Below are 25126 nucleotides of genomic sequence, written 5' to 3'. Positions count from 1 at the left end.
GTGACGTCATAGTTTAAAGAAGGTGAGAGAGTACCACGGGTAGCTCTCGCTATAAAAGTTTCACCACGGTGCTATGCTGCTAATCTAACCACCGCAGCTATTTATAACCGTCCAATTGTCAAACTTCGAAGAAGAGGATCAACAATGATTGAACCGTAACCGATGACGTGAGCTCTAGGTACAAGAGCAGCCACTTGAAGTGCTACTTTCGAGGTTCTACTTCAAGATCCCGAATAAATTTATCGAACTGAAACTTTAAACACGTGCTGCGTCTAAGCTTTACCAGCGTTTCTAAGTAGAAGCCGAGCCAACTGCCACAACCAAACATGATTGAGGCTACATCTTTCCATCAAAGAAGACCCGGTGCGGTACTCAATAGTAGCTCTATCGTCCCCTTAGATAATATAATTATTAGAAATGATACATGAACGTGCGTTGATGTATACAATGGCAAGTGCGGATACCTAGGCCATCAAAGTTCGTTGATGCATCATTGCAAAACAGACAGTTTTTGTATTCTTCAAAGTTAATCTTATTAACAAATAATCTATATACTCGATGAATCGATACGATACTGAACTTTTTTCACCGCGAAATTGACAAATATACGCGGCAGACTGTTTAAACGTTGTTAAGGCGTCAGCAAACTTCATTTCTTTTATAAATGTTACGAACATGTTCAGTAGGAACTAATTGATGGCAGATGTTGTGTTTTGGCGAGAGCTTTCAAAATAATAGGCTCCTGGCCGAGGAAAATTTAACCGATTTGCGGTAGCTATACGAAACACATAACGGTATATTTTGGTGTCAGAAACTGGCGATCATTTTCTGGATTAATAACAACAGGTTTGCCTCAAATGTCAATTTTTTCCATTGAAAATATGAGATTAAGTCGACGTAAAAACATTAGAAAAAATAAATTTTTCAGCAGAAAATACGTCAATTAAATTTATGTTGATTGATTCACATCTGCAAATGGACACGATCGCGTTCAATGTCAGTTTTTATTGCAACACTTCTCTTTAACTTCACTTCTTGTTTGTCTGTCTGCTACAAATCTTGTAATCGAAATTTAACACACTTCTACTTATCTTATTGATCTGAAATATTGCACACTTGGGTTAAGTTGAAGACAATGCATGAATCAAATGATAAAATAAATGATTTAAAAAATGTTTTTTTTGTATTAAAAATTAAATTGAACAAATAATTTTGTCAAGTACAAATCTTATAACTGATATTTGACATACTTTTACCTGTCCGATTGATCTGAAATTTTGCACACTTGTGTAAAGTCAGAGGCAATGCATGAATCAACTGACAGAATAAATAATTTCGAAACAAAATTTTATACATTAAAAAATTGAAAAATTAATTTTTTAATATTCGAAAATAAAATGAGAAATTCATTGTACATCTGTAACATTGGAGACACTGGATTCTTTAGAAGTGTTGTCTTTAAAAAGTAATTTTTAAACATATATTATTCAAAATAATTTCATGAATATATAACAACCATGTTCTCAATTTAGTGCCCATGAGTTCCAGTTAGCCCATTGATAATTACAATTAGTATTGAACAGAAAAAAAAATACAATTTTCTATCTTTATGATATGGTAAAATTGACAGACACAGTTAAAAAACGTTCCTCTGCGCAAGGAATAATCATTACAATTTTTAACAATTAAACTTCGAAGAAGATGAAAAGCCGTTTTTTGATCCGATTAGAAATTTCATAGCGAGGTAAAGCGCGCACGTTTTTTATCGAACCGACACTTTCTGGTCTTCTGCTCAGTGACTACAGTGTTTGATCATGAGATCGGACTTCCACTTCATCTACTGCAAGATTTAGCAACGTAAACTGGACATCCTCGAGATAGTCAAAACTGGTAAGTTTTATATTTCGTTTCTCGGAGCGTGGAAATGACTTGATATCAAATCGATCATTACCAATGATTGGAAGTGAACTTGTTTTCGAACATTTTAGTGATTCCTGCAATCTCCACAAATCGTCAGTGCTTCACCAGGTTTCTGTTACTTTTGTGGGTAACTTAGTTGTCAGACGCTAGTCGAACTCGCAGGCAGGGATTGCTTACGCGAAAATCAGACAAGAAAGTTACGAAGAGCATACGATAGTTTAAAAACTGCAAGCAATTAATTTAGGTCAAGTAAATAATTTGTTTACAAAATTAGTGATCGAGGACTTGAGCGAAGCTAGGTTTAATCTTTGCAACGGATTATAAGTTACCGTAGGTCTCGACACAAACTACAGTAGATTTATTGTATCCTTTGTGCCCGATGTTGGCACTTTGCTGCACGAGATATTTCAACACTTACTATGAATTTTGTGCTCGATGTCGCATGGTAGTACAATACAAACCCAAACAATCATTCCCGGCATAAAACTACATGTAGACGAATGATCCATGATAAGTAATAGGTCCCATCGTGTCGTATTTGATCGGTTAAGAGGAGAAGAAACAGATTTGTAATTGCCATGAAACAGTTCGGAAAGAATTTCAGGAAAAACTAACTCTGTTTCTAAAACTTACCCGTCTGATTTCAGCTGGAAGACAGTGCGGAGAGATGAAAATTCGAACCGGTGATCCGACTCGTATCACGAGGCAAACTTCAAGATGGGTATTTACTTACAACAACTACGACCCTCTCTTAAATTACGTAGAACATTTCTCTTCGCCAGAGTTCAAGGTGAAGAGAGCGGTGTGGGGATTCGAAAAGTCGGTGTCTGGAACACCACATTTGCAAGGGTACGTCGAATTTATAAGATCGCACAGACTTTCTTTCACTCAGCGAATTCTACCTGAAGCTCATTGGGAATGCGCATCAAGCCCTCCATATTTCAACTATTTGTACTGCACAAAAAATGGAAACTTTGAAACCGTCGGAGATTGGGAGTCGCTGACGTCTTTGCCCAAGAAGACAAATAGGACTAAATTAGCAAGCGTTGGGATGGTGGTGGCCGGCCTGCTTGGCAAACATGCGCCCATCGTCAGAGTCAGCAAAGAATTTTCTCTTCGTTCAAGATATTATGAGGAGACAGCCAGATACGTGAAGAAAATCAGAACCCAGCATGATTTTTTCATGGCTTGGAAACACAGCAAGCTTTGCCGCTGGCAATATCAATGTTTTATGAAATTAGTCGACCAAACACAGCGACAGATACTGTGGGTCTACGATGGAGCAGGAAACGCGGGCAAAACGTGGTTTGCTAATTATTTGAATATCCTCTACGCGTACGACTTGCTGGATGGTTTGATAGGCACAAGAGACGTTTGTGCTCTGTTGTCAGATGCGCCCACTGGAGTATGTTTCGACTGCAGCAGAGCCTCGAAAGATCACTTCGACTACGACGTTCTCGAAGCAGTGAAAAATGGATACATCGTATCCGGAAAGTATAACGGATCCATAAAGAGATTTCATCCATGCCCTGTAGTTGTATTTTCCAACTCTCTACCAGCTACAGAACAACTTTCGCAAGATCGTTGGGATATAGTATATCTGGGAGAAGGTGACTTCACTAACCTCGATAAATCGCCCATTTATTCAACCGCTGACCTTCGGCCATTTGTTCCCCCACCAAAAATACCCCGACTGGGCGAAAATTTCAACTTGCGACAATACTTGCTGCGCTCACTGCACAACTCTGAAGTGACAAGTACTTTCACCCTATGGGGGGTGAACGCTACCTTGGCGACTCAGAAGAACAGCGACGACAGTTCGTCGAGCTGCTGCGAGTCGTACTCCAGTGTTCCGTAGTGATCACACACATTCCGATAGCCAGTTGATGGTTAGTAGAAGATTATTGGTTAATTTTTGACGTAATGGATACGCCAAACGGTTAGTTTCATTTTATAGTGGCTCGTAGAATCTTACTACGTTGACCCCTTCTCATGAATCATTTGCTGGAATAGGAAGTATCCATTTTCAACAACTGATGTAACCTTGTTACTGACTTGCTCATTCTTCTTTAAGAAGACTTATCAGAATGCAATTTATGCACAAACTGCGTATAAATTCTCGGCCGACGATTACTAAGGAGTATTTATGATAATTTATGAACATAGGTTAGTTTGACACTAGTATTATTTTAAGTTTACTTATAGCAACCTATTCGCTATTTGATTACAATGAAAGGAGATTGTATATACTTCATTCTATTTCCTTTTCCCGTGAATAAGCCATAGTTATTAGTGCTGTTGGTATGAACCTGAATTATTGTACTTTGAACAATGTCCCCATGACGAATAAAGTGTTGTTTGCCCAAACCTAGAATAATCACAAAACAAAGCCTATGCTTCTAGGAAAGAAATTCGCTTATTTAGTCCATGTTATCCCTGCATTCAAGTGAGAGTGTACTAAACGTGCGACTTCAACTCGCCTAGCGGAACCTGTCAAATGCACCAATAGGCAGTCTGTCCGATTTACGAACCGCAGGGTTTCACTTGATATTATCAGCGAAGGGCAATACTTGTCCTTGAGGAGTACGAAACTAACCTTGTACCGGCAATCTAATGGACTCCAATCCATCATCTTGTTAGTGTTGTGAACAAAGAGTTTGCCTTTAATGACGCTGAAAAAATCTAAGATCCAACCACGATTCATGAATGAAAAATAACGTTTAAATTTCTACTTAAATTAGTAACTACATAAAACATATTAGATCTCGTGCTCCGCGCCAGAAATATAATATCACAACTCAGCTCTCGTTATCTACAGACGACGTGAACTATGTACAGGCACTGTCGTGTTCTCTCGCATTATATAGACTATCTTAAGAAGTAGTTGGTCATGTGCTGGCAGCCGGTAGCTCCTCTTCACTCTCGCCCGTTAGTGTATCCTGGTCGCCCGTGACCCGGCAGCGGTGGAGGATGGCCTGCTCGTAGGCGCGCTTCACGGCCTTGCGGTCCGTAGGCTTGCGCGACTCGACCAGTTTTGCTTTGTCCAATTCAGGGCGCTCCCCCAGTGGCTCTAGTTTACTGCGCGGCAGCCACTGCCTGCGAAGAAATTCTTCAGTTAGCACTGAACAACGGAAAACATGCATTTAAAAATAACATATAAAAATAATATTCACTGTTACAGTTGCCTGATGTATTGGAAATGTTCAAGGCCTTCATTTTTTATTTTATGTCATTCAAAGATTTCTTACTGGACCACATTGTTCCCTAATTTCTGATTTTAACGGATTCAACAAGTTATCGAAGCTAAAATTAAATGCACGCGTTTTAAATATGAATAAGGTTCAAATTTTGACCCGGGTACTGTAACTTTTGGACTGCTTCTCTCATCAGCAATCATTTCAAAATTAATGGCAATTTGTACATACCATGTCCTCTTGGAGTCGAAAAATAGCACAAGATATTGATGAGTGAGAGGGCAGGAGTGGGCCAAGTCGAGCACCTCCTGGGGCGGCACTGGGATAGGCACGTGGTTGTGGAAGTAGCCCGTACGAGGCATCTTTGGGTTGATGATCTGATCAACAAAACAAGCATTAATATCTGGAAACCGCATGGAAGCTACTGACAACTATTGCAAATTGCAAAAAACTGACAATATTTGCAATTTGTCAGTTCTACATTGCATGTGCTAAGCACAGCCTCGGGTATAGCAGTCCCCCTCTTTCTCCCACCGGACGACAAGATTAAGATGGTATGAGGTGAGCAAATTACTCTATCGATTATTTCGTCAGGCGAGGGAATATATTCAGGGATGTAGATAAGATTTGTCACTGTGACCGCTCACCAGCGCCGGGTACCAAGGGTAGCCCCGACATTTCGCCCAGACCAGGTCAAGAGGCTCCAGCTGGATTTCCTGACCAGAAGCTCTTCCGTCCGCGCCTGCGTCACCGGCACCAGATTCTGACTCTGCTCCCGCACCCCCGCCAGTGTCTGAGTCTGAGTCTGAACAAGTGTCGTCAGAGTCGCCCAGACTGCTTGTGCTCTCTGAGTGAGTGTCTTCGTCCGTTTCAGGAGCCTTTTCTGCGGGAAACAGAAGTGTTGTGATTGCATTGAACCCGATTGCGTAGAGATTAAAACAAGAATAAACTCTTAGGGTGCGTACACAGTGGAAGCCGGTTTGCCCGCGCGGGCAACCTGCTCCAACCTGCCACAAGAATGAACATAGGATAATAATGTAAGTGTTCACAGTGGATACCTGAACGAATAGGCTTCTGCCGACAACCTGCTTATACCTATTTACCGGGATGTACTGCACATTCTTATCTGCTCAACCTGCTTGGCAAATGGTCATTTTTGAATTAGTTGTACCTTTAAACCCTACATTTTCTTCGTTTCTTTGGCACTATAGCGGCATGCGTCGAGGGTTCTCATGTAAACAAACAACTTTATAAAGGTGGCGAGGAGTCTGCACTCAATTGGAGGGATTTTTGAGAGGTAATAACACATGATGAGCATCGACAGTGATCAATTAATCACTTCTTTATTTGCGCCAACTGCGGTCGTGACTGCCATGCCCGAATCGGCCTGGCGAGCCACTCGAGGCGCTGCCGACAGCGTGTTGTGCGATGACGGACGGGGTACACACCATCATCTCTCGAGATGGACGGATGCCAACAACAACAATTGATTGAAAACGATGTAAGATTAATATCTGCACGTAATGAGATGAATAATACACAGACTCACCATGCCTTCACTCGAAGCGCTGTCCTCCGATACAACGGAGATCCCGGGCGCTGCGCACGCGGTCATCCCGTCACTCCAGGGAGTGCTTGTAGAATCTGCGGGGCGCGACGTATCCTCCGCAGATTTGCTCTCATCTTCTTTCGTTTCAAAGGATTTAACAACTAGAACAAAGAAAATACATGATAAATTCATTAAGAAGTATTATCAACTGCTCATTTCTAATCAATTTGGGTGCAATTGCATAAGTATATATACTAGCCTTTATGATGTAAATAAATCATAAAAAAAGATCCACATAAATAAGTCAGTTCTACAGGCACAGAATTATACGAAAGTAACTAATATATGAAACAAACCTGACGGTTTTTCCGAAGGCCCCTGACGACGCCTGCTTGGACGTCCCCTCCTGCGACCTGATCCTCTGTAAGGTAGAGTGGACGATGTTCCATCCTCGGGGTAGTCTGTCCTGCGTTGGGAAGCACCTGTGGCATCCTCACTGCTATCAGGAGACTCTTGAAGCTCTTCATCGATGATTGGATATGATGGGACAGAAGCATCTGCGTTGCACATGTCATTGTCACGGAGAGGTGATGTTGTCGTTTCCTCAACACGTGACGGATCCACTGGAGCAGGTTTTGGCGTAGTAGGAAGTTTTGTGAAAAAGCTGTCGATGCGCTTCTGTTTTCCAGAATCCTGCGGCAACAGTTATATTTATTGAGTTTAAATCATTTTTGGGAGAGAAATTTTCATCATGATTAAATATGCGTAAATGATTGAACTACGAAGCTAGGAACTGATGGGTGAAATGTATGATTGCCAAACTTTTCACATCAACACTCTCAAACTTTGATAAACCAACCAGGTTTCAAGCATACAAAAACACTCTGTTGTGACCTGATAGTATTAAGTCGTTTTTATAGAAGACGCATTCATGTCATTGGATTTAAAAATAAATTGCGCGACGTAGGGCAGTGAATATACCGTTTTTCAGGCCACACAGACCTAAAAACCAATTTAGGCTACTCGCGCATTCATGATTTTATTGAGAATTATATGCACCCAAGTTCGTTAGAAGCGAATATAATAATTTAGAAGGGCTTAATAATTTGGGTATAGATAGTTTACAAATGAATCTTGAAATGAAGCACTACTGAATTGAAGAGACTACTTGAGGGAAACGATTGTTATTCCAGGACTTCAATTTATAGAACATTAACGCTATATGGCTCACATTGTTAGGGAATGATGAATCCTGCTAAGTTACCAGGCTTTACTGTAATATAGGAAGCCGAGGTCAGAAAAATCCTCCCAAACTCACCATTTGCTTGTTTGGAGCGCTGCCTTTGCGTCCAATTCCTCGCTCCCGCCCACGACCTGCTCGAGGTGAGGGAGTTACGCCCGATTTTAGCTCCTTCTTCTCACAGGACTCTGCGTCACGGGCAGGAGGAACAGGTTGAGTGTGCGTTGGTTCCGGGACAAGAGCAGATCTTGAGACAACAGCAGCCACGTCGGACGAAGGAACAGACACAGCAGGAGATTCTGAGGCAGGAATTGCTGATACTTCGATCGGCTCTGCAGGATTATGTGGAAATTTGTGAGTTTATAGGAAGCCTTTTCAACGTGATGATTGAATTTTATGGACCACATTTTATGATTGAATTTTTTTGAACCACTTTTACACAATATAAACCATGAAAATGAAGGAAATAAATAGACTGACAATTTTTACCTTAAACATTTAAGAACTCAAGTACAATATTCAGCTTCAGCAAAATTGTCATGAAAATCTTTAAAAATATAAGGAAGCTGCACAGTATCAAAACATTTGAATGATTACGGATCTTAATGGAGTGAGTAGAATAAAATAATATACGTTTAAAAAAATAAAAATTACTTTTAAAAGACAACACTTCCAAAGAATCCAGTGTCTCCAATCTTACAGATGTACAATAAATTTTTCATTTGATTTTTAATATTAAAAAAATTAATTTTTTGATTTTTTTTAATATAAAATTTTTTTAATATATAATTTTTTTCAAAATTATTTATTCTGTTAATTGATTCATGCATTGCATCTGACTTCACAGAAGTGTGCAAAATTTCAGATCGATTAGACAGGTAGAAGTATGTCAAATATCAGTTATAAGATTTGTAGCTGCCAAAATTATTTTTTCAATTTTTTAATATTAAAAAAAATTCAACATTTAAAATCATTTATTTTGACATTTGATTCATGCATTGTCTCCAACTTTACACAAGCGTGCAAAATTTCAGATCGATAGGATAAGTAGAAGTGTATTAAATTTCGATTACAAGATTTGTAGCAGACAAACAAACAAGAAGTGAAGTTAAAGAGAAGTGTTGTAAAAATAATATGCGTTGAAAAATTACTTTTTAAAGACAACACTTCTGAACAATCCAATGTCTTGGATGTTACACATGTACAATGAATTTCTAATTTTATTTTCAAATATTGAAAAAAAAAAATTTCACATTTTTTTAAGATATCAAAATTTTGTAAAATTTCAAAATTGTTTATTCTGTCAATTGATTCATGCATTGTCTTTGACTTTATGCAATTGTGCAAAATTTCAGATCAATTGGACAGGTCAAATTGTGTCATTGTCATATATGGATAATAAGATTTGTAGCAGACGAAATTATTTTTTAATTTTTTTAATAATGAAATTTTTTTTATAAAATTATTTATTCTGTCAATTGATTCATGCATTGTCTCCAACTTTACGCAAGTGTGCCAAATTTCAGATTGATTGGACAGGTAGAAGTGTGTTAAATATCGATTATAAGATTTGTAGCAGACAGACAGACAGACAAACAAACAAACAAGAAGTGAATTTAAAGAGAAGTGTTGTAATAATAATGAATCAATAGTTGATGCCTAGTATCAATCATCAACATGATTCCTATTAAAATCTGTATCACTATCTTCTATACTTGCATTGAAATAGCACCTTCAATTCAAGTATTCAAACCCTATTCAAAACCCTATTTATTTACAAACAAATTTTCAAGTAAATTTTTCTCTGTTGTTATGATCTCATCATTCGAACTCAGCGAATGGAAGAGTTTGATCTTATCACAAAAACTTTGCACATATTAAGCCGATAATTTTAAGTTATTTAAAGGCTTATTTTGCAAAATACATGCATACCTTTGACAGCAGGGCATTCCACAGGCGAAGGGGAAGCCCTTTTAGCCGCACGACTTCTACGAGAGGCGCCTGTCCCCCGCCCCTGACGCTCAGAGGCAGCCGCTTCAGGAGCCGCTGACTCGCCTGCAGAACATTTGTGTTCACACGCAATGCTGTTCGCTACATACAAAAATGTATTGAATTAACATGTAAATGGCATCAAGCGGGACGAACCATTGTTCATATAGATATTCTGGTCCATCCATTGGTTGACTTGCGAAGCCAATGTCAAACAAATTGTGCAGAGTTGGCGAGAATTCACAGCTGGAAAAGCACCAAATGTCTACGAGTTAAAAAAATTCAGCAAAATTTTATGACGAATAGAAGCAGAATTCACTCTAAGGAAGAAATTTAATCCAGATTCATCTGAGTAGGATCACATACACTCGCTCGTCGGTTGCAGGAGCTCAGGTTTCTCTTTCCCATCAACACTTTGCTGCTCAGTTCTATCAGCACTGCCAGGACGAGAGGTGCACGTCGAGGTCAGCTTGTCCAACCGCTCTCTGTTATGCATGCATGTCAATCTTTAGCATGTAGGACTGACTACACTGTTACACTTGCACCTTCACTTGGTACGATTATAGCGCTGTAAGAATATGCAGTATGACAAGAGTTAACACACAAAAGTACCGAGACCTGGTACGATATATTATGCATCATTTTCATATGACCGTAAACAACATCTATCTATTAGTCTTGCCAGAAGTGGCGCTCACTTGAGCAAGTTACGTCGCTTGTTACGGGAGTTGTAGTGGCGGATTTGGTTTGTGAGGTCAAGAAGGCTGCGTAGTTTTTGGACGTCTCCAGTACCGTCCTCACCTAACAACTCCAGGTATTCATCAACTGAAAAAAAATCCACATAAACCTGTGTTCTAATTTGACTAAGGATAAAGAAAACCTAGAACAAACTATTTCGAGTATATTCATATATATAAGTGAATCACTTTTATTCAATGCTGAAATGGGGATAGTATTCGCAACTCATGCTTCAATCATATGATGCTAGCATAACCCTTCCTAATGCTCTTTCCCGTTCGACATTGTAGCAGAGATACTAGTAATTGTTATCTAAAAGCACTCACGAATTTTGAAAATTTATCATAAATGCCAATTTGTGAATACAAATTGTGCAAATAAAAACAGTTGGCCCACACAAAACTCTTAGATTCTGCTGAATTTTCTAGGCCTAAGTGAGCGCACCTTCCTGTATGATGGTGGCCTCCGGCACGAGGGGCGGAGGCTTAGGCCTGTGAGGCAGCAGCAGGCCTGTCGTCTCATCAAAGCCGGTGGTGCTCACACAGCGCCTTGCGTTGCTCAGGATTATACTTCCCTGAAAAACATCAATTATTTACATTCAAATATTATTTAGCTTGTAAAATTCAATAGAATTTTTAGAAAAGTTTATGTACACTCCACTGAGGTGAGAACGTGCGAACAAACAGATACAAAAAATGTAGAAAAAATTATAATTACATTCGCATAGAAACTAATGTATTCTATTGATAAAAAATGATCAAAATTGCTCAAAATGCCAATTGCGTGCAAATAAGAGGATTTAAACACCAACGCAGCAAATAGCAAAAACTCTTCTAGCCCAAACATTAAAAGTTTTTTAATACAATATTCGACGTAAGTTTTAAATATAAATTTAGATAGTTAATTTCCCAAATAAAATTAGCAATCAAACATCAACTGGTGCTAAGATTGAAATTTAAACACACACAAGTAGAATTAACTCACCTGATCCTGTAGCTTGAGGCCAGCCTTATAGAAGATTGTGTCCTTGGCGTTATACGCCAGGCAGTTATCGATCATCAGATTAAAGTCTTTCTCGAGGTCGTCAATAGAAGCGTACGCATGATTCTGAGCTTTCTCCCTCATGGTGCTCAGATCCATGGGACATGATACCACGTCACTGTAGTCCTTCACCTGCAATCACCAGTACAATGAATTGATAAGTCATGGCGTTATTACATGGTTTATCTCAATATATATACGGTTAAAATAATAACTGGCATGCTCAAACATGTTGGATCATCAAACTGAAAAAACATAGAGCCTGACTCATGCAGTAGATGGGATGGACTCGACAAACAATTGAAATGAGTATTATTTAGAAGCTAAACCTTCACATAAATATCGTGTTTAATGCCTAAGTGAGAAAAATATATCTAATAGACTAATACTAAATTTTAAAAACTCACGCAGAGCATATTAACTGAAAGCAACCAGGCATTTACCTCCTCGAGATCGACAGGCTCGGCAAAGATGAGGTTCGTGTCGCGCTCCTGCAGCTGTTCGATGACGCGCAGCTGGAGGGCCACCAGCGGCGCCAGCTGCACCATGCGAAGCTCACAGCACCTACACAGGTAAACCTTCAAATTATTACGGCGATACAGAAAATGAAAAGTTTTTAATAAACTCCATATAAAATTTAGTCCTATAGTTTGGAACAAGTTCCATTTTCATTAGAATGGTATTAAAGGTTAACTTCATTCTTAACAAAGAAAACCTGATATTCTCAACAACAACGTTCTCGGTCGATACAAAGCTGCTGAATTTTAATCTGCCTCAACTCCCGATCTGTGAAGAAATGTCCAAAATACCTTTAAATCTTGATATTATTTGAAGCATTCAAAACAAACAGATTTATAACATATTAAACAAAATGATCAATAACACTTTCTGAATACGTGCACTGAAAAAAATATCCGCCCACGTACACGTTGATCATTTTCTTCTTCTCACGCTCGCGCTTGCTGATGAGCTCACAAAGCAGCCTGGCCTTCTCCAGGTCCTGGCGCAGCGTCTGCCAGTATTTGATCTGCGAGATCAGCGCCGACACCTGACACAAACGTACGAGGTTATGGCGATAAACACACACTGTTATTGCTTAAATTGCAGGCCATTGTAGCATTAATACGTACTTATATCATTAGCTTGCTTAAACGGCAAGTTAGCCAATAAATTTGAAGAAAAGACGTTTTTAATGACGATATCGCTAATTTATTTGGCGTTTTCTTGGCTATTAAATTCTTAGCAATAAACACCATTTGCTAACATAATTCAGGTGTAAAAATAGTAAAATAATTAATTACCAAGTCCTTCTTTTAACGAAAAGACAAAGCTAAATTAAGATGCTATTTGATACTTCAATTATTGAGGTAATTTGATAAATAGCAAAACTAATTTCCAATTATTTTCTGATCACATGTAACGAATTTGAGTGTAGTAAAATGACTACGTACCTAGCACATTGGCCGGAAAACCAATATTGCAGAGACTATTTCCAGAGAACACAAATACAATATGCACGACTTCAATGCTAAACATAACGCAATATTCATACCAGAAATATGCAAGAAATACACTCACGACGTACGATCTCCATCATGTTTATGGAGAATAAAAAATATGACACAGAGCTAAAACTCTGCCACCGGTTAATGCAGAACAAAATTCAGAAAGGCAGAAACTAGAGGCAAGCTTTTCGTACGGCGGCTATTGAATTATGTATAAACTGATTCCAACAAACTATGAACACTGAATGACAATGAAATTAAGCACAAAACTGATCAATGAATCATTGAAAGCAGTCAAATTTATATTAATTCTGCAACGAAAACGATTTGTTCCAGTAAATGCAGAATTCAATAGTAGAAACTAGCAGGACATTTCTCAGACTTTGGCCAACTCCTACACAGCGAAGAGGATCTGGCTTAAACTAAGCAATAAAGACGGAAGGGATTACCCACATCGTCAAACAGACGGAAGGGATTACCCACATAGTCAAACTGCTGTTAGGGATTGCTCACATAATCAAACATGGAAGGGATTACTCACATCGTCAAAGGGAGAGGAGGGTCTGGATGGGGTTTTGGATGAGGTTTTGGCGGTAGGAATGTTTTCATTGACGCCCGTGAGGAGCTTCCTTTTCTTCTTAGGACCGCCCGCGTCGCTCTTCTTACTCTAACAACGTCATGCGAACGATCAATGCACGAGCGTTAGGTTAACACAAAACATAATTCATCTCGTCACAAGAACAACGCATTAAACGCAGCTCCGATGGCTAGCAAAAGAAAAAAGCAACTCCTGAGCACTAATCTGATCAATTTGTAATGCTAAAATAAAAGGTAGAAATTTCAACTTCATAAGAGTAATCTACAATGAAAAATAACCGATGACGAACGCTAATTATCAACGAAATAGAAACGAAATGAAAAAAAATTAATTCAAGCATATATAACGTAACATACAATTTATCGCATCCGCATCCAAGAAGGGCAAGCACAAGCAATAACCACAATAAAATCAGGAGCAAATTGTGGGAACATAAAATACCCTAAAAGGATACTTAGGTACTTCATTAAAACATCTATACAAGTCCAAATTCAAAAAAATATTGCTTAACTTTAATGAAAAAGCCTTCATGATAACGGATCGCTCCTGAGGTTGCTTTACTGATTCAGCAGGTTTTGTAAATAAGGGCGGCTTGGGAATAATGGACGGCATGAAGGAAATTGTGAATTTTTGACCAAATATATCCTGGATGATTAATAGGAATTGCTTGCACTACCGCTACCAATCATCACGTGCACTAGCGCTATTCCTCAAATTAATCTATTCCCTATTTAAGAAACAAGTATGTACAAACAAAATGAATGGAATCGGCCAAAAAAGCAAGAATAACAATAAAGGTTTTGATATCTCTTAAGAAAACAAATATATTGCATTGACAGGAACGGGACAAAAATGCAGTGCAAGACAATACAAGAAAGTAAAAATAAACTACTGAATCCTCACTCAACGATCATCCCCGCGGACTCACATTAGGATCTTTCCGTTTCTTCGAAGATTCAGAGTCATCTGCAAGGGTTTTGTTCGCATCTTGAGGCACAGGCGCAGGCGAAGGAGCAGCTGCTTGGTCAGAAGTAACGCTGACATCGCCTTCGTTGGCGTTGGAATGATTGCTGATGTTTGCAGCGTTGCTGCGACGGCTGCTGTGTGTGCTGGTAAGGCGGCGGAGCAATGGCACGCCGTTACGTGACTGTCGCTTGAGCGTCCAGAACGCCAGCAGGCGGTGCATGAACTGCGACACACGCGACACGCCGTCCGCCAAACCCGCCAGCTCCTGGATCCTGGAAATGGCATGGATGAAACAGGCTCATCGACAGGAGTAAAAGTATACCAGGAATTTTTGAATCGTAAGGAGCACAAATTGAAAGAGGAATTTGTACCAGGGGCAGAAAAGGATACAGCTATGCGCATGCAGTGACTTGCTCATCGTTAGATGACGTTGAAGCGTGCTTATCGTTTGCCAAAGAATGCCTCTAAATTTGCAAACATGAATACAAGTTCAACAAGGAAGTTGCACCAGCGGCAATGAATGAAAAAAAGATGCAGACAGTATCAACTTTTTAGCGCTGAAATAAGCCATCAAACATGAATGAAACAGGAAACCGCATCACATTCCACGAGTTGCTAAAGTTTCCCAAACCATGAACTCTATACGCCTGTTATCATTCAATATAGAACAAACACAGTAAAGTTTTGATAACTCGTATTATTGTGGGAAGCCCCTTTTAATGATCCTGCAAGGAAGTATGATTCTCCTACTAGGAGTCCAGCAAAGAAATGTAAAGTAAAAGTATAAAATTAAAGCAAGAGTATAATTCTCTGTGTAAACATAGTAAGTATACTGCATAAAAATCACTTATTGACTTGATTATCGTAAATTAATTTTATTTCTGTCATAACAATGGATTTGGTGCACATCTTAGATTCCTCTCCTGAGGTTAGTTTTCAGACTGGGTAGAGGCTGGCAAACTTATGAGTCATTCAAGGTTGTGTGGACCCCCGCGCCTCGGTTTTGGTATTTTCATCTTATTCTTCCACTGTCCATACTCTGTTCTTTCTTGTCGTGTTGCTTCTGAATTAATTATTATATAAATACAAATAAAAGATTAAATAAATAGGCGGGTAGAGATAGTTGTAGGGGAGGTGGAGACCATCATTAGATGCTTGTTTTCCTGAACCTTTCACAACAAACACCCTCAGGCAAACTACGTGGTTGATGGCTGATAACGCCTAGCAATAAGCGTCCCGTAGCAATATTTTTATTAATTTTCCCCTCCTACAAAGTATAGTATCTCAAAAATTATTACCTTTGTTGCAAGCAGTAAGCTAGTGTCACGTGTGTTGCCGTCTTCATCACATCAGAGATGTTGAAAGTTCGTTAGCCTTCATTTAGAATATTACAATAGCGAATCACGTTACAATACATTAACTAGTCTTAATTCAGGAATGAACAGTCAAAAAGGACGTTACAATGCCCAAATAAACCGGCCAACAAAAGCATCGCTGCCTGCAACCATGCCACCGACAATACCTGTCGGGAGGTATGGTGGGAAGCGCCACCATTGGAGCGGCAGAACGTTTTTCGGCTAATATTTTGCGAGCTTTTTTCATCTTTAGTCGCCACTCAGCCTTGGCTTCGGCAGCCCTCTTGGCGGCGCCGCCAACTTCACCTTCCTCTCCCTGAAACGAACATAATCCATTGTATCACTCATACAAGATATACTAGTTATTAATCGGGAAATGTTGTCCAGTAAATATAGCAGAATCATTGCTGCGATGCAAAAGAATCCATATGATAATGCCAAGAAATGATCAAAGCGAACTGAGCGCACAGTAAATAAAGAAACTGGGAACTCCCATCATCTAATGTTACGTCTAACTCAGTTGGTGGCTGGAAAAAATGTAGGTACTAAAATCGATCCAATACAAGTGCAGAAAATTTATTTCATCAATATTGACAAATAGGCCCATTTGTTTATCTGTCCATTTTAGTTATGAATTCAGAATTCCACTACAATACCGAGTAAATGAAATGGTCACGCAGAAGAATATTTCTAATATAATAAATAAATATAAATACAAAAATAAACATAAAATTTATACAACTTTCATCAAGAAGTTTCAGCTATTTGCCATCTTTATTCTATACTTTCTTTCAAGGGGAACAAGATTGTTGAGAAATAAAATATAAAAGTAAAGAAAACAGAGGAATAACTAATTGATGTTTAGGAACCCGCCTAAACATACATAATACAATATATATTTATGATAAAGGGAGAAATGTATTTGTTACAATAAATAATTGTAGACAATAAGTATAAAATAGGCAGTTGCACCTGTTCAGCGTCATGCGGGGTGTGCATGTCACAGTAGGCAGCCTTGCGCACCGTCACGCTCGTCCCAGAGACGCTCGTCTCTCTGATCGCATCAATCTTCATGTGCAGAGATGCTTGTTGAGCGCATGTCACATGGAACGCTGCAAAATATATACATGCTTATTATTGCTGGTTACAATAATCAGATTATACCTGTCAACGTGCAGAAATGCCAGTAAGAATCATTACCACAAAGATAGAAATTAGTAGCATCCAGCAATAGATACATTAAAAGAGATATTAGGTGAAGTGGCCGCTTAGGCAGCAGACATTGCACGAGATACATGAAGAGATAAATTCATTTGAGATTCCATATGTGTCAGCAGACACTGTAAGGTGGTACATGAACAGATGCATGCCGTTTCTAACTAATTTTAGTTCAAGAAATAGAATTCAACGGGAATCTACAGAAATATTACGCCTCACCAGTATAGCAATTGGCTTTGTTGCACTGAATACAGGCGCCTACGCCGCGCTGCTTACAAATGTAGCAAGTGAGCTTCCATCGCGCTGCAGGAATGTTGTTGATGCTGTCGATGGGTTCGAGGAAAACCTGAACAAAAAGATTGAGTGATAAAAACTCTTGCATGCAGCTTATCTAGGCATTTACACATAACTCACCTAACCATCTATGCGCACAGGTTAGCAAAAATTATTAACAATTCAATTTTAATCGTTAACAATAAAACAAAAAAGGAGCATTTGGGAAAAGGTTGGCAATATGAAAAAATAATATTTGACATTAGGGAGCGTTTGCAGTCCAACTGTTTGTCATCAAACTGTAAAACAGAACAAAGAATTACCGTCAAATGGGGTGACTTAGGCAAAATTTGGGGTGACTTAGGCCAAACTTGGGTTGACTTTGGCCAAATGGGTAAATTGGGCCAAATCAAGCAGGATATACAATTAAGGAAACGAAAGTTTCCAATCGATAGGTAAGAAAAAAACTACATTGGATAAAATTTAATTTCAAAAACATAACACAACTACAACAGAAACAAATGGCAGCAAAACAAAAATCATAAACGTTGGCCAAAGTCACCCCAGTTGACGGTAACTAATTAACCGCCTATATATAAATAATATAAATATCTTTGTTAAAACTGAATTAAACTGCAAAGCGAAAGGCGGACAATACGCAACGAAAAGTCCCTAAATATTTCTAATCCAGAGGTTCTGCACCAAAAACGCGGTTATGCAGACACAGCAAGATCTAGTCAGTATTAAACAGAAAATAAACATGAACATGTTTGACGACGTAACGTCTTAATCAAAAACAAGTAACATACTGTGTTGGCAAAGCAGACTTCGGGGATCCACATGGCGCACACGACGTGCGCCCAGCGACTGTCATCTGTTTGTTTGAAGGCACCGCCTTTGTTGGGGCACAAGGCGCAGTCCACGGCACGCGAGGGCGACTGTAGGCACCGCCGGCACAGCCACTGACCCTCCGGAATGTAGGGCACTCCGTAACATTCCTGCAAAGCAAATTAAATGTTCTTAATACGAATAAACATATTTCATAACATGCAGAAAGTATTGCCTCATCCAGACCTTAATATTCTTAAAATTATTTCGTTGGCATGAGCCGAAATTGCTCGGACATAGCAAAGCAATGAGTTATTATTTTCCAAACATGTGTTATTGATAATACATGTCCAAACATGTAATAATTATTATTATTATTATCTTTTGCATACTTTTTAGGTGGGGTTAAACCGTTAAAGAAATAATGAAATTAAAATCGGCTTGAGGTCTGGAACTCAATTGGCCAATTTATACATTATAATTTAAAAAGGATTTCAATGGGCTCTGCTATTCTTGAACTGGTCCGGCATGCATACAACATAATTTGACGGATGCCTGCATAAGCCTCGATTGCATCACTTGATGATCACGCATACAAGTTCACATTTCGGTGGGCATACCGTAGTCCTTTTAATATGAATCTGGAACTCGCTGTTGGCTTATTAGATTCATCACAGAGCTCATAGTGAATCACAATTTTATTCACAATTGTTTCAGTCACTAACTCTAACTTCAGTCGTCATTCCAAAAATTTTTTTCTCAGATTCGTCTGTCTATACATCGAATAATTTAGACCACCGTTTTTCTTTTCCATCCATGAATGTCGAGAGTCCAGGGCCCACAGATCGTAATTCCATCTACGTTTTGTGAATGATAGGTTAGGCTCTCGGTAGCAAGCTTATCGGCAGCTCCTCTAAAAAGTCTCAATTTTTTATAAAAAATATCGGAATCGCTCGAATAAAGTTCATTCATAGAGTATAACGTTTATACAGATATAAAGTTCCTTATATCTTAAAATATAAGGAACTTTAAGGCAGAATCGAAGTTCCTTATATATCTACATTACACTAAGGTGTAATTACACATTGTAATATAATTTATACCTTTCACATTTAGTGTAAAGTACATTACAAAGTACGATCATTACAATCATGCATTACTCATTACGATCATTACAATCATGATGCACGATGTGCAATCATTGAGAATACATTACGATGTACAATCATTGAGAATACATTACGATGTACAATCATTGATAATACATTACGATGCACAATCATTGATAATACATTACGATGTGCAATCATTGAGAATACATTACGATGTACAATCCTTAACTATACATTACAAATGCATTATTTAGACTGAATTACCTGGTGCACGGCGAGATTGCACATGTCGCAGAAGAGGATGACGTTGCTGTTCTGACACTCGCCGTCCATGCAGATGCAGCACACGGCGTCCTCGTCAATAGCTGCCACGCCGCTGTCCGCGCGTCCGCTGCTCTCAGCCTGATCATGCCACGCCAAACTTGTCAAACATTGCCATGCATGCAGTAAGCTCAGAAATTGTAAACATTATCCCAAATATAATACTTATTTTCACTGCAAACTGTGGATATAAGCAGAAACTTTTCTTTAGAAACAAACAGGTATATGATTTGGTATTTTTTACGACTGAATTTAGAGTTATTAATTATGTTTATTTTCATTTCCCAAAAAAGTCAATAAATTTGTAATTTAAATAGATAACTACACTTATCTGTTTGACAGTTTTTTAGTAATTGACATAATTTGACCTAGAAGATCATTTGTACACAAAATTCAAATTCCAGAAATATTCATAGACCAAGGGAGCATCCAATGCTCGTCACCTGAAAGAAGCTTTCCTTCTCCAGTCTGTCCATGAGGAGCTGCAGGTTGTGCATCAACACGGGCTCCAGGTTCTCAGCCTCACGCTGCTCGTTCACCAGTTCCAGCCACGCGCAGTCCTCTTCATCCAAGTCATACTCGATCTCCTCCGCCAGCTCTTGGTGCGTTTTCTCCACGAATCTGATAATAATGCGGAGAAAATCCTAGGAGTTGTCTCTCAAGGCTTAAACCACAAATTATGTAGCACATGGTCACTAAAAGAACAAATGTAAAGCGAAGGACGAATAGTTTAGCCACTACCTGCATTTGAGAGGAAACGCGTTTCACGCATCAAGAACCATTAAAAATCTTCACATGTATAATATGAGAAGATATTACAGCTATGAATACCGAGATACAATGGACCAGGGCGTTGACATTGGGCTATTGCCATGGAATGGCAACTTAAAAAAGTGGGTCTTTAGGACGGCGTTCGCGGTCGATGCTTGCACAGAAGCGCAGTTGTACTCCTCTAATGGATTGCATTACTGATCAACGTCTATCGGAAAAATGTAAGATAATAGTGATTTGCCACATGCCAATGGCATGATTACCTCAGAAAGAGTTAAATGCGAGAGCATGGTTAAGCCAGTAAACCAATTTGCTGGTCCAGGTAATTTGTGGGTTTATAACAGTATTTGCATGGTCTAGGATGTGCCCTTGCTTACACCACTACATATCTACTTCTAAAGTATAAACAGAAATGAATTTATAAATTAGTGTGTTCTTATTACCAAGTACCTTCCTTGGGACCATTCAGCAACGTGCAACAATTGCACCACTTAGTTCAAGTACAGTAAATGCCTTGATTCAGTAAACTTGATTCAGTCGATGCTACCTAAATGAATGACTGACAATATGCACTGGCAGTGCGCAGAAGCTTTCCTTGAAGATATAAAATGAATACTAATCACTATATACATAAAAATATAACAAGGTATCAAAAAGCCAGCAGTTATGAAGCTGTAACAAAGTTATATGTTCCTCACTTGAAGTATTCATCAGTGAGAGGCGGAGCATCAGGCAGTTTAGAGTAGTAGTCCTCAATGATGGTGAAGTTAGCCTCAGGCAATCCTTTATTGCGCTTGTCTTCTATTGTGTACCGCTGCACGTCGCAGCCACGCTCGCCTGTGCTGCTTCCCGTGCCACGACTCTGCAACAAATCAGTACGATTAAACCAGGCAATTTTGTCAGGACGAATTTAGGGGAGACTTCAAGTAATTTTCTCATTCACTTGAAAATGAGACTCTGCATTTTCAGAGTATAAATTGCAATTAAAATTTTCCTCATGAATGAGGTTTAGGTTAAGTTATGACATGAGTAACTTGGGAGTGTCTTTCCCCATCATTATGGATTAGTTTTTGGCAACAAATTCTATAACAGTTTGAGTCTCTATGATTCTAGTTGTGTCATGTTTAACATAAGAATTTGTAAGATATGTTAGTAAGAAAACCTAATGATAATTTAATATTAAGGCAAAGCTTGTAAGTGTAGTAAATATGTATTTCTAGTAGGAGATAAATAATATGCGTTTAAAAATTACTTTTTAAAGACAACACTTCTACAGAATCCAGTGTCTAATCATCAATTCTAATTTGATCATCAAATATTTAAAAACTTCAATTTTTAAAATTAATTTTTTAATTTTTAAGAATAATTTAAATTTTGCAAAATTATTTATTCTATCAATTGAATCATTCATTGTCTGCAACTTTACACAATAGTGCAAAATTTGAGATTGATTTGAAAGGTAGAAGTGTGTTAAATATTGAATACAAGATATGTACCAGACAAAATTATTTGTTTAAATTTTTACAATTAAAAAATTTTTTTTTAAATTATATATTCTGTCAATTGATTCATGCATTGTCTTTAACTTTATGCAAGTGTGCAAAATTTCAGATCAATTGGAAAGGTAGAAGTGCGTTAAATATTGATTAGAAAATTTGTAGCAGACAGACAACAAGAAGTGAAATTAAAGAGAAGTGTTGTAAAAATGACAAATCTGAAGAATGATAGAAGTGCAGTGGCCTGTAGTCATAAAATGTTAAAATATAATATTCTTATTCTATCCTTAGATTCAGACTGGCCTTGCTCTCAAAAAGTTCATAGTAATTTCACAGTTATTACCTATATATAAACAATAATAGAAGTAAAGTTTTGCAAAATAATGAAAATATGTATTGATGCCACAATATCTAAAAACTGAAATGGTAATTCTTCATATACAAAGTATACATGCCTTCTGTGTCAATAGACTTGGAATGATACAAAACAACACAAATAGAATCATTTCCCACCTTAGGTGTTTTATGGGCCTTGGCAGCAGTAACTTTTGATTGCTGGGGCGTTTTTGCAGCTTCTGGTTGCGGTGCCTCCTCAAGGCAAGGAGGCAATGACGCTTCAAATTCTTCCTGCAGCAAAATGAGTTGTCAGGAGTTTTAGACTTAAAGCTGGGCCACAGGATTGCAAGAAGATAATCAACCAAGATATAACACAAATTTCAGTTTGTTAACAAATGAACAATGACACAGATGTTATGGAAGCCTATAATATTACTGGGTGTTAAACGACTATTTTAATAAACAAAGGAATCCAATTTACCTTAGATAATATTTCAATAGGATCATACACTGATATTTTCATTGGTTTGCCATCAAGTTCAAACTCAACATTCTTCATGTCAGTGGAGAAGGGAACTGGAGGAGGTTCAGGATCTCCAACAATGAGCTGCCCCAATATTGGTGATGCAGTTCTTTTCTGTCCCTTTTTGCGGCCTGTAATAGAAACAAGCATCAAGTTGCCCTGGATCAGGTTGGGTGAAAGTCATGTAGGTATGTCTCAAGCCATATATATTAAGAGCCTCAAGACCTGTTAGATAAGGGAAACTTTGCTCAAGTTCTAGGATGTTCAATGAGAAAATAATTGCTTAATAGAATAAAATATAGGTTCATTTAATGCTCATTCTCTCATTACCTTAAATTAGGTAAATACAAATCTATACAAATTACATTACGTATACCAAGCCAATATTACATTAATATTCTTCTAACAAAACTTACTTGACTTTGATAGTTGCTTGGATGCACCTGTAGAAGCAGGTGTTGTGGGCATGTTATTATGATCAAATGTAGTCATGTGAGTATGTATGCCAGCAAGTGACTTGTAAATTCTTCCACATACGGCAACAGGACATTGGTACGGAGGCTTCATGCTCCGACAATATTCAAGGAATTGTTCATGCTCATTCATGTTGAATTCAAGATAAAAATTTTGTTTATGCAATAAGAAACATGAGGTATGACTTCAATAATGAAGTCCTTATTTTAATGAACTCTTTTGAAGCCCTTAGTATTTCTTGTTAGCACACCACAATGGATTCTTCTCAAGTCCATCCTTTTGTAATCTAGGAGTCTCTGTTTGATATGATCTTGGACATATTTTGTAAGCTTTGTTGAGGAGACCAAATTATTTCATGAAAAACAGAAAGCTTTAAACATTTTCATGAAACAGAAACAACATGAAACAGAAACAGAAAAAGCTCTAAACATTTACAATTAGGAGCAACATACAGCCATGCACTTAAGGAGATTAATCACAAAGGAGATTATAGCCTGCTTTAGTTACAGTACAGCCAACACTTTGAAAACTGTATATATACTAAGAACAAATCAGAATGATATTATGTTATAACTGCTTAATGCTTATATTTCAAACATAAAAAAGGATATTCCAAAGGAAAAAGGAAATTCTTGCTTTAGAAGTTTACATTTTAAGATCCAATATGATATGTGTACATGTTCAGATATTCTGTATTAGCCCTCTTTAATTCCACCCTGCATGAAACAATTAATGCTGACAACAGTCATTCACGAGTGATTTTCAAGACTTGCAGGCATAGATGTATGTTTTTCATAAATTAATTAAGCCTTAAGCAAGGACCATGAAGTTAAGTGAAATGGTCTGTGAGCACAGTGAGCTCAGGAATTTTTAATTTTTAATTTTTTGACATCCCAACAATCAGGTTATGGTACCATTCCCAGTTTCAATGGATCCAGCCTCCAGCCAGGGCACGGATGCTTAAAAAATCTGCTACCAATAACCAATAAGGTTAAATACTGTTGAAAATTGCAATGATTTAATATATCATGCAAGTTATATAATTTTTCTTCTCAATATTAACTAAGCAGCAATATTAAAATTTTTGTGATTTGATCATGTTGTTTGATATTGTTAAAGAAAACCGAGTCTAAACTCTAAACTAAACTTTTTATAGTATGGTGGACAAGTGGTCCTACACTCCTACGACTACGAGCTGCAAGGTTAAGCCTCCCAAGTGGATTTGGAGCGTGGTGATGCTGAAAAATATCTTCAGACATCAGGCCTTTGTCTCAGCTAGCTGCCATGCATCACACATTCATTTAAAATGTTAATTTTTATATTTAATTTGGCATAAGGAGGGGGGGAAAAAGAGGAGACAGGTACAGGATTCACGGTATTGAGACAAGTTTGTGTAAGTTTTAGATGCAAGATGGTTTGTGTAAGTTTTAGATGCAAGCTATAGGTTGATGAAATAAAAGAAACAGGGGATGGTAAAGGGGAGAGAGAGAATACTTTCAATTTAAATATGCTCTTTTGTTGGTTATTGGTAGGTCCCACTTATTGCACGGTAGTTTTGGACATTTGTCATACAAGTCTTATTAGCTCCCAGCACACTAGATAATACTTTGTTTTTCTTTACATTCAATTGTTATTATTATTATTATTATTACCATTCTTTTACTTTTTATTGCTCATTT

At 38.0% G+C, this 25126-nt stretch overlaps 2 protein-coding genes across 2 annotated transcripts; one reads left to right on the top strand and one right to left on the bottom strand.

Annotated features, from left to right (window-relative positions):
• Nucleotides 1-1783: 1783 nt before the first annotated feature.
• Nucleotides 1784-4165, top strand: LOC108671973. The gene is made up of 2 exons (XM_018159578.2): nucleotides 1784-1890; nucleotides 2568-4165. Exon 2 carries the CDS (start codon nucleotides 2588-2590, stop codon nucleotides 3776-3778), a length of 1191 nt encoding a protein of 396 aa, XP_018015067.1. The 5' UTR covers nucleotides 1784-1890; nucleotides 2568-2587; the 3' UTR covers nucleotides 3779-4165.
• LOC108671963 (peregrin) lies at nucleotides 4103-23818 on the bottom strand. The gene is made up of 25 exons (XM_018159566.2): nucleotides 23390-23818; nucleotides 22932-23104; nucleotides 22628-22741; nucleotides 21317-21480; nucleotides 20291-20468; nucleotides 19791-19928; nucleotides 18396-18584; nucleotides 17533-17659; nucleotides 17068-17207; nucleotides 16263-16411; nucleotides 14703-15012; nucleotides 13718-13843; nucleotides 12598-12719; nucleotides 12115-12235; nucleotides 11615-11803; nucleotides 11075-11204; nucleotides 10591-10717; nucleotides 10259-10377; nucleotides 9836-9958; nucleotides 7982-8235; nucleotides 7020-7356; nucleotides 6660-6824; nucleotides 5762-5997; nucleotides 5346-5491; nucleotides 4103-5016 (listed from the first exon to the last, which is right to left on the bottom strand). The coding sequence occupies exons 1-25, from the start codon at nucleotides 23577-23579 to the stop codon at nucleotides 4809-4811; spliced, it is 4275 nt and encodes a 1424-aa protein (XP_018015055.1). The 5' UTR covers nucleotides 23580-23818; the 3' UTR covers nucleotides 4103-4808.
• Nucleotides 23819-25126: the final 1308 nt, after the last annotated feature.

The sequence above is a fragment of the Hyalella azteca genome, unplaced genomic scaffold (assembly GCF_000764305.2).
Source record: "Hyalella azteca isolate HAZT.00-mixed unplaced genomic scaffold, Hazt_2.0.2 contig16900, whole genome shotgun sequence".
Taxonomy (NCBI): domain Eukaryota; kingdom Metazoa; phylum Arthropoda; class Malacostraca; order Amphipoda; family Hyalellidae; genus Hyalella; species Hyalella azteca.
The sequence above is the reverse complement of the archived record's forward strand: the minus strand, read 5'-3'. Positions and strand labels throughout refer to the sequence as shown.

Coding starts and splice junctions, on each gene's coding strand:
- LOC108671973 (XM_018159578.2), top strand. CDS start 2,588: ATGAAAATTCGAACCGGTGATCCGACTCGTATCACGAGGCAAACTTCA.
- LOC108671963 (XM_018159566.2), bottom strand. CDS start 23,579: ATGAATGAGCATGAACAATTCCTTGAATATTGTCGGAGCATGAAGCCT. Junction 15,013..16,262: donor CCCACCATACCTCCCGACAG/GTATTGTCGGTG, acceptor TGCCATTTCCAG/GATCCAGGAGCTGGCGGGTT. Junction 12,720..13,717: donor CCTCCTCTCCCTTTGACGAT/GTGAGTAATCCC, acceptor CGTTTGTGTCAG/GTGTCGGCGCTGATCTCGCA.